Genomic DNA, 9,302 nt, shown 5'->3' on the forward strand with positions numbered 1-9,302 from the left:
GAAATGTTGTGGATGTGTGTGTGTGTGTGTGTGTGTGGTGTTACCTGTGCAGGGCTGTAGATGTATGGAAGTACTCAAGTACTCCCTGTGTTTGCCTTCACAGATCAGATGTGATCGGCCACATCTTGCCAACGTTGGGGAAGGATTGGACTCACCAGGGTATCGCCCACCTCTACCACAAAGTTAGCGAGTAAGCACTATCAGCTACGACACTTCTAGCACCTGGGGTGGATAGTAACTAAGTGCATTTACTCAAGTACTGTACTTAAGTACAATTGTGAGGTATTTTTTACTTTAGTGGAGCATTCCCAATGTTCAGTACTTTTACTTCTACTCCACTACATCTCAGAGGCAAATATTGTTCTTTTACTCCACTACAATTATTTGAAAACTATAACTATATATGGGGGGAAAATTGGCTTCTCGATTCTTCGCTTAATCAAAAAAGTGATCGATAGAAGTAGATATTTGAGTCCTAATACCCTGTGTTGTTTATTTCTCTCTCTCTCTCTCTCTCTCTCTCTCTCTCTCTCTCTCTCTCTCTCTCTCTCTCTCTCTCTCTCTCTCTCTCTCTCTCTCTCTCTCTCTCTCTCTCTCTCTCTCTCTCTCTCTCTCTCTCTCTCTCTCTCTCTCTCTCTCTCTCTCTCTCTCTCTCTCTCTCTCTCTCTCTGCACCAGGAATGGCTACAGGTTCCTGTACTGTTCAGCCAGGGCCATCGGCATGGCAGACATGACCAGAGGTTACCTGCACTGGGTCAATGAACGAGGCACCATGCTGCCTATGGGCCCTGTGCTGCTGAGCCCCAGCAGCCTCTTCTCTGCCCTGCACAGGTAACACACACACACACACACACACACACACACACACACACACACACACACACACACACACACACACACACACACACACACACACACACACACACACACACACACACACACACACACACATTCACATATACATTCCAAAAAGGCAAGAAACACATCATTTATAATGTCCCAAGAGAACAGTCAGTAATCCGTCATTAGTGATGTGTAACTGTGTGTGTGTGTGTGTGTGTGTGTGTGTGTGTTTATCAGGGAGGTGATTGAGAAGAAGCCGGAGAAGTTCAAGGTTGAGTGTCTGACAGACATCAAGAACCTGTTCTATCCAAACACACAGCCCTTCTACGCCGCCTTCGGCAACAGACCTACGGTACACACACACACACACACACACACACACACACACACACACACACACACACACACACACACACACACACACACACACACACACACACACACACACACACACACACACACTGCTCCTATGTGTCCTGTTGTTTTCTTCATGTCGGTAGGATGTGTTCTCCATCCCTAAGGATGTGTTAGGGTTAACGTGGTGTGGTTATCTCCATGTAGGATGTGTTCTCCTACAAGGAGGTGGGGGTTAGGGTTAACGTGGTGTGGTTGTCTCCATGTAGGATGTGTTCTCCTATAAGGAGGTGGGGGTTAGGGTTAATGTGTGGTGTTGTTGTCTCCATGTAGGATGTGTTCTCCTATAAGGAGGTGGGGGTTAGGGTTAACGTGGTGTGGTTGTCTCCATGTAGGATGTGTTCTCCTACAAGGAGGTGGGGGTTAGGGTTAACGTGGTGTGGTTGTCTCCATGTAGGATGTGTTCTCCTATAAGGAGGTGGGGGTTAGGGTTAATGTGTGGTGTTGTTGTCTCCATGTAGGACGTGTTCTCCTATAAGGAGGTGGGGGTTCCACTGAACAGGATCTTCACAGTCAACCCTAAAGGAGAGCTGGTGCAGGAACACGCCAAGACCAACGTGTCATCGTAAGTCTGACAGCATGTTCACCTCCTACACTGATGCTTCACAATGTTCACTTAAAGGAGTAGTTCACCCAAACATTACTCTGCTAATCCTCTCCTCTCCTCAGTTACGTGCGTCTGGGTGAGGTGGTGGACCACGTGTTTCCTCTGATGATGCGCGCCTCCTCCTCCGCCTTCCCCTGTTCGGACACCTACAGCCACTTCACCTACTGGAGGGATCAGCTCCCACTGGTGGACAATCAGGGAACTACACCCCCACAGACGCCCAGCCTTCAGCAGCCACCACCACAGCAGCAGCAGCAGCAGCAGCAGCAGTTGTCTGTCGGTGGTACTGAGTAGCGTTTTGAGTGCCGCAGCGCAGAATGAGCGAGACAAGTCTATCACGATGTGTTCAGAATGTAGCAGCCAGGCGGTAGCAGATGTTAATATTATGGATGATTAGGCCTGTCACAATTATTATATAATCCCACGATTGCAATTATTTCCGCTAATCACAATTATTTTTTGTGTCATCGTTATAATCGTTTCCATACATCTGTATGAAAAACACTTTAATTTAGGACAATGATGAATTAATTAATTAAAAAGCTAAAATTGCTGATCTACAAGCTCACAAAGCTTTGCGATGCCACAGCTTTGTCAGCTTGTTGGTCGGAAATGTTTGCTTTTTGGGCGGTGCAACCGCCCCTATATGTGAGGTTTGGACATCGACCCAATTGCACCCCCCCAACCCTGCGCTGTGATTGGCCACCATTGTACCCCCCTAACCCTGCATGACTCTATTCAGGACTGAATAGAGTCATGCAGACTCTATTCAGTGATTGGCTAGAAACACATGACACATGTGCATAGCCCTATAAATAGGACTATGCACTTAAAAAAAACACTTTTTTTTTAAGTGAATCACTTCCATCACTGTGATGACCACTGTGACCACACCGCCCACTTCACACTGGGTGTGATTTTTTTAATGTATTCAAGTATAAAAAATATTAGAATATGGTCTGATTTTCCCATAGTACATTCTTTACTATGTTGGCCATTTATTTTTTATGTATTTGTTATATCGGCCCTGTGTAATTTGTGTTTACAAAGCATAAAAGCCAAGCAGAATTTGAATTTTAAATTATGTTCCAATGTTCCAAAGACAATTTGCAATAATTTGAATGACAATCGTCAACCTAAAAGTCGTGCTGGTGACAGGCCTAGCGTGATGCTGCGTAGCCACGTTGAGATTAAAGAACACGCACATAGTGAGCTTCTTCGCTGTATAAATATGTGTATAACGCACAGAATTGAACAAAAGCACACTTTGATCACATGCTAGAATAATGATGGCGCTCTGAAATCATGTATGCAGTACAGTATGTAAGTGAGAGATGGTAGTAATTTATTCAGGCAGCTTAATACGTGTCACGTTTGTTTTTTGTTTGTTTATTTTGGTAGCGTGTGCCGATATCGTTTTAATAACGATCTAGAGCAGGAGTCTTCAACGTTTTCAGCCCAAGGACCCCCTAGCTGAGAGAGAGATGAAGCCGGGACCCCCTCTATATTGTATAAAATTGAGTTTCAGATGATACTTTTTTTGTGTACTTGGTCTGCTCTTTTCCCCCTCTACACCAAACCTCTTTGCCAAAAAATAGCCGATCTACAAGCTCCCAACGCCTCGCAGCGCGAGGCGTTGGGAGCTTGTAGATCTGCTATTTTTTTGGCCAAAGTTCTCTTCGGAATAGGGATGCTAGGGTTCGAGTTGAGGAAAAAAATGATATATCACACAAAGATTTTGGCGGACCCCCTGTAGTAACTCTGAGGACCCCCTGGGGGTCCCGGACCCCCTGTTGAAGACCCCTGATCTAGAGTTGTACCAACACATGATGTCAAAACGTTAGATGTTACTAACGCTTTCAGACTATGTGTGGCGGAATAGAATACACATTATATTTGTCACGTTAGTGGACGCCTCTAAAAACAAGTTACTGAACGTGTGCCAAATATTCAATCGATGTAAAAGAGTTTATTTTCTTACTATTCACTTTTTTTCAACTGAAAGACTGTTCTTCTTTGTAGATCGATATTGTGTGGAAATGCAAAGTATGCATGCGAATGTATACAATGTCAAAATATGTGTTAAAGTTATGTTACGGTGTGTATGGAGAGAAAACGGTCACGTTGAAGCTGCAGCGGTTGAAACACTTGCTCAGCGGACAGGACGCTGTGTTGAGATCTATTTCACGGTTCTGAATGAGCGTAGAAACGTTATATGTAAGTGCAGGATGGACGGATGTGTGCAGCGCATTCTCACACCCAGGTCGCCCGATTCTACGTTGATGAGTCGGGCATCCATCTGGTCTCGTGAGCCAAACTGTTTCCTCCCACAAAGTTCAGGCTCGAGAAAGGGAAGCTCTGAAAGTGATCAGAGGATAAAGCGGACGTGAAGCCTCCTCCCCGCTTCCGTTTCGTCTTTACAGTCGCACAAATGTGTCCTAATATAAATCAAAATAGTTGAAGCATTATATAGCTTGCTGCTTATCTATATAACATTCAGGAGGTGTACTGTAGTTCCAGACTCTATATAATAATAATAGTTGTCTGGCTACGCGAGACTAGGCAACATCTCTTCAATAATCATGTTGCACTCATCAACACGATTTTGCCCAGTGTGTCACCATACAGCGATGTGGGAGCGAGAATGTGTAAGATACGCGGTTGAATAGCCTACCACATCGTCACTGTCGGGTACAAACCTCGTAAATGAACATCCTATTTTTTCGTACAAGAGTGTCAAGCAGAAGCAGCAACAGTAAAATGTTAAACCAATGAAAAAGTATTAATGTAACGGCCAATGTGATTGAATAGCCTAATGACTAGATTGGATCCATTGGAGCACAGATTATGTTTTTCCGATATCATCAATAGTAACAGTTTTGGATGTATGAGGTTTCCACCCTACAGCGACAAAAGAAACGTCAGGATAAACATTAAGGTATATAACTATAATAAGCATTTTTAAACCATTGCTGAGACAAACAAGCGCAACGTATCATAACGATTGAAAAGGACGGTTCTATAGTTTCAGGGCCTATGTGTCTGCTGTTATTGTTCTATTATAGACCACACAGGGTGGATGTTATTTAAATATGTCGAGGTCAACTCTATAACTGTTCCTATGTCTTTGGTGGCCTTCATGATGTGTAGAATTTGCACACATATATCGTATTTTGTATATTATTATGATTTGCTTTGTGACATATTATTATCAAACTCATTACATATTCCATGTACCTTAACCACTTCAAACCTGGCATCCCTATTTTGGGCATGTCATTATCGTTATGGGTGTTATGAGCTTGTAGATCTGCTATTTTTGCTGTTATCTTTTTTAATAGGGCTTAAATGGTTTTGCCATGACATATGCAGTGTATTATTTATTTTCATCATTATGTATTATTCACCTAATTATGATCTGATTGTGTTATTGCGGCTGCATATTATATATGGACTCTGAGCTCATACTGTATTTCGTTTAACCACTTAAACCCTATACTTAGCTGACCAGATTCCCAAGGGCTCGCTTTGTGAGCTTGTAGACCTTCAGTTTTCACTGAAAGTTAGCCTAGGAATAGGATGTTTTTTTTAATGAAGTGGATCTGTAGCCAAACTATTTTTCAGTTCAATTTCAATTCAATGGGAATGCTAACTGTATTCTCTAGGAATGGAGACGTTGTCTATGGGTTTGCACAGCAAATGTTAAAGATTTTGATCCGAGAACAAAGGAATGTTCTCGTAATCTCTTAAAGGAATGGCTTTACATCTCACAGTTAAGAGGATGGATTGGTCCTAATGTGAGGAATCTTTGTTTCTGACAGTATAATGTGGAGCTAGTCAGCGAACCATTGTTTTTATGTCATTTGGAATCAAGTTACTGAACGCAAGTTACAGAGTATCATCAGACGTTTGTACCAAAGAGGGAAAATACTAAATGCTTGAACACTCCTGTTATTCTTTCTATGAAAGAGTTCAATGAGCCCTATAATAGCAGCTCTGACTGATCGTGGTTTATTTACTTTTTGACCGGTTCACTGTTTTATTGGTGTAAACTAAATCAGTAAATAAAAATGCCAAAACAATTCAAGAGCTTGTGTGTCTTCTTCCGTTCCGGAAATGGCCCAATCCTCCTGACTTCGTGACTATGGGTGCAACAGTTGATTAGATTAAATTCAAAAGGCTGTGATGATATTGTGCGTTTTGTCTCACTGGAAACACTCTGCTACACCAGTGGGTCTCAAAGTGTGGTCCAGGGACCCTCATGGTTCCTTGAGGAGGTTCCAAATGGCCTCTTAAAAGTTGTTCAACTCTGAGAGTGTATATTTGTACACTCTCAGAGTTATGGAGGTCCTTGAAATTAAAAGCTTTGAGAACCGCTGTGCTGCACTAAATGGAACAGAGCCTTAATTAGCATCATTGGTAATTGCTTAAATTGTCACGGGAGGTAATACAGTATGTTATCATACTCTCAATATTGGAGTAATGGATGCAAACAGGACGTGCATAGCTATTCCCCTTACTCATCTATTCACTGTTTACTTGATCTGGTCTTTGTGTCTACACAGATTTTTTTTTTTTTTTTTTTTTTTTGGGGGGGGGGTGTAAAGGTTGACCAAGCGGCCAAGGCCCCAAAAATGAATTTGCAGATCATTTACTTTTATTTCTCTCACACCTCCGGAAAACAGTCCAATATGCGGCAGGTAGATAGTGAAAAATAAATAAGACGTGGAAAAATAGACTTGGAAAAATGATAGAATGACTTAAAGCACAACTAAAGACAACAAACCATACAGTGACCGCACAACAAGGCTATCCCTTAACTAAGGGCCCTGGCAGGCCTCTGTCTCACGACTGTTAACGCTTTGCTTGCCAAGTTCAACTAACTGACTATCACTTGCAGCCTCCCTTAAATAGGGAGTGGATCCTACCACAAGCACAGAAACAATTAACCTCAAAATTAGCTTATCTACAAGCTTACCACTATCTGATGAATAAATAACCTACCACATAAATAAATGTTGTACTTGTACTTTAAACTAAACACCATTTTGGGTTTGCATTTACTTCAAAAAGACATAGAAATACTTTGCTCATTAACATTGTCAAACACCCCTCCTCCTCTACAGTACTTGGCACGTTCCACCCCTTCTTAAACCACATGGACTAGACCTGCTCTGTTTCGGCAGTTACCAGTCAGATTCAGAGGGTGTGCCAGTACTGCAGAGGAAAGACCAGGTGACAAACAAACATTTCAGATCAGTTCTAATAAACAGTGTTTAAATAAACATAGTTTGAACCCCTGAAGTCTGTGTTATGTCCACATTTGAATGAATAGGTAAAAATCACATCATGCTACAAACTGTCCCTTCCCACTTAGTGGGTCTATGTATAGGGCACAGGCTGCCCTGTGACAGGGGGATTTAAATTCCCTGACCTGCCACTGCCAGAGCCTTTAAAATGTTTTGTTGTGGGTGATTTTCTGGTTATATTGTTAATAACTACGAAGGGATTTCACTCCCTCTAATAACTTCATCAACATGTGTTTGTTTAGCAGAGGGAAAGCTGGCTTATAATGGGCAAATTAATTAATTAATATGTTTTGGGCCCAGTATCATTCAGTTTATCTCTAAATGAAGGGTGATTGATTGATTGATTGATGTACTTTATTTAGTAAGACGTGAGAACAGCAGTACATGGAAGTACAAATTCGCAATACAAGGTCTACTAAACTGGAAGACTCATTAAGCACTGAGCTTGTTTTCTTGTGAGATCCCCATGCACACAAATCATGATGACATATAAGAGACAGACAGATATACACACTACTATACAGAATGTCATACAATCAGTTTACAGGTTACTGCTATGAAGAGTGAGAAATATGTACAAAAGAAGAGAGAGGGGGGGGGTAGGTTAGGTTAAGATTTAGACAGGGGCCATTTTCCAATTGCAGCCTCCTGAAGGTGTATCTTTAGGGCAGTTTTGAAAGAGAGTAGGGTTTTATGCTCCTTTACTCCTTTTGGTAGGGCGTTCCACATTTTTGATGAATAGCATGAGAACGAGTTACTTCCCTTTGTTGAGCCAAAAAAGGGTTGGACAAGGTTTGTGGAGCTGCCTCTGGTATTGTGATCATGGACATCATTAACATTTTGGAAGTATTTTGACAAATACAGGGGGATCCCAATGTTGTGGTGTATCTTGAAGACCAGGCCCATAGCAAGTTGCTGTACTCTGTCCTCAACCCTAAGCCATCCAATCCTATCGAAATGATCAGGGGTTAGATGGGTTTTGTAATTGAGGCCAAGAAGTAGCCTTACAAGTTTGTTTTGGGATGTTTGGAGCCTTGTTTTCAAGGCCTTGGTGATGGTGATGCCACCTGTTGTGTTAATGGCCCTGGTTATTGACACCTTCTCTGATTGGTCTAGTAGTTGTCAGGTGAGCAGGTAGGAAAGGTTGTTAGAAGATCAGCTTGTGGGTCGGCTTGGTGTTGTCAGTGTCAGTGATGTGTGTCAGTCAGTCTTTGGGTGAACTCTGTGAATGAATGTGTTTAACATTACCGCCCTCTCCTGGTTCTCTCCTTCCTACTCACATTCACAACTACATCCTCAAAATGTTTATTTTTTCACAAATGAACTTAACCATAATCAGAAAATAGATATGACAATGAATTCATTACAACACACACACACACACACACACACACACACACACACACACACACACACACACACACACACACACACACACACACACACACACACACACACACACACACACATAGCGGATCTAGACCTGCTATTTTCACTATTTAGTTGTAATAGAGCCTATTAGCCTATGTGGTTTAGCCATATAGAGCGTAAAACATAGGGTTGTATCCTAATCTAAAGGGGAGCTGCCTGCACACAGCACTGAATGCAAGCAGGCAGGGGATTAGTTACACTTGCAGGAGGAGTGAGTGAAATCCTGGGACGCTATTGGTCTGGACCGGAGTCCTCAGGGTGCTGCTGGTGCTCTGCTGCACCCTGCACTGCACTGCACTGTCTGCACTCTGCACTGTCTGTCTGTCTGCCTGTCTGTCTGCCTGTCTGTCTGTCTGCTCTCGCCCTGTGAGAGCCGGTGTTTCCAGCAGCAGCACACTGCCTCCTGCATGAAGACAGACACCTCTCTCTACACGCCACAGAGCTGGGTAAGGCTTACACACACCTTCTGCTGTCTAGTGTTCTATACTCATAGTTGGATGCAGTGGTGGTGGAAAGTAACTAAGTACATTTACTCAAGTACTGTACTTAAGTAACATTTTTAGGTATTTTTTACTTTACTTTATTATTTCCAATTTCCAAAAATGTTTACTTCTATTCCACTACATCTCGGATCCAAATATTGTACTTTTACTCCACCAACTTTAGTTACTAGTTACTTTGCAGATTATAATATTATAC

The 9,302-nt window shown here is 42.3% G+C and overlaps 1 protein-coding gene across 2 annotated transcripts in view; it reads left to right on the forward strand.

Annotated features, from left to right (window-relative positions):
* LOC311062710 (phosphatidate phosphatase LPIN1-like) overlaps nt 1-3,458 on the forward strand; it is a 30,388-nt gene extending 26,930 nt beyond the window's left edge. The window contains exons 16-21 of one of the 2 annotated variants that reach the window (XM_084081921.1): nt 104-190; nt 678-830; nt 1,080-1,194; nt 1,592-1,612; nt 1,739-1,821; nt 1,926-3,458. In XM_084081921.1, coding sequence (XP_083938047.1) covers nt 104-190; nt 678-830; nt 1,080-1,194; nt 1,592-1,612; nt 1,739-1,821; nt 1,926-2,157 — 691 coding nt within the window. In that variant the 3' untranslated portion in view covers nt 2,158-3,458. Of the gene's footprint in view, nt 1-103; nt 191-677; nt 831-1,079; nt 1,195-1,591; nt 1,613-1,717; nt 1,822-1,925 lie in introns of both variants that reach the window. The other variant, XM_084081920.1, reaches the window with a different exon arrangement.
* Nucleotides 3,459-9,302: the final 5,844 nt, after the last annotated feature.

Source organism: Gymnoscopelus microlampas (assembly GCF_963454915.1).
Source record: "Gymnoscopelus microlampas genome assembly, chromosome: 16".
NCBI classification, from domain to species: domain Eukaryota; kingdom Metazoa; phylum Chordata; class Actinopteri; order Myctophiformes; family Myctophidae; genus Gymnoscopelus; species Gymnoscopelus microlampas.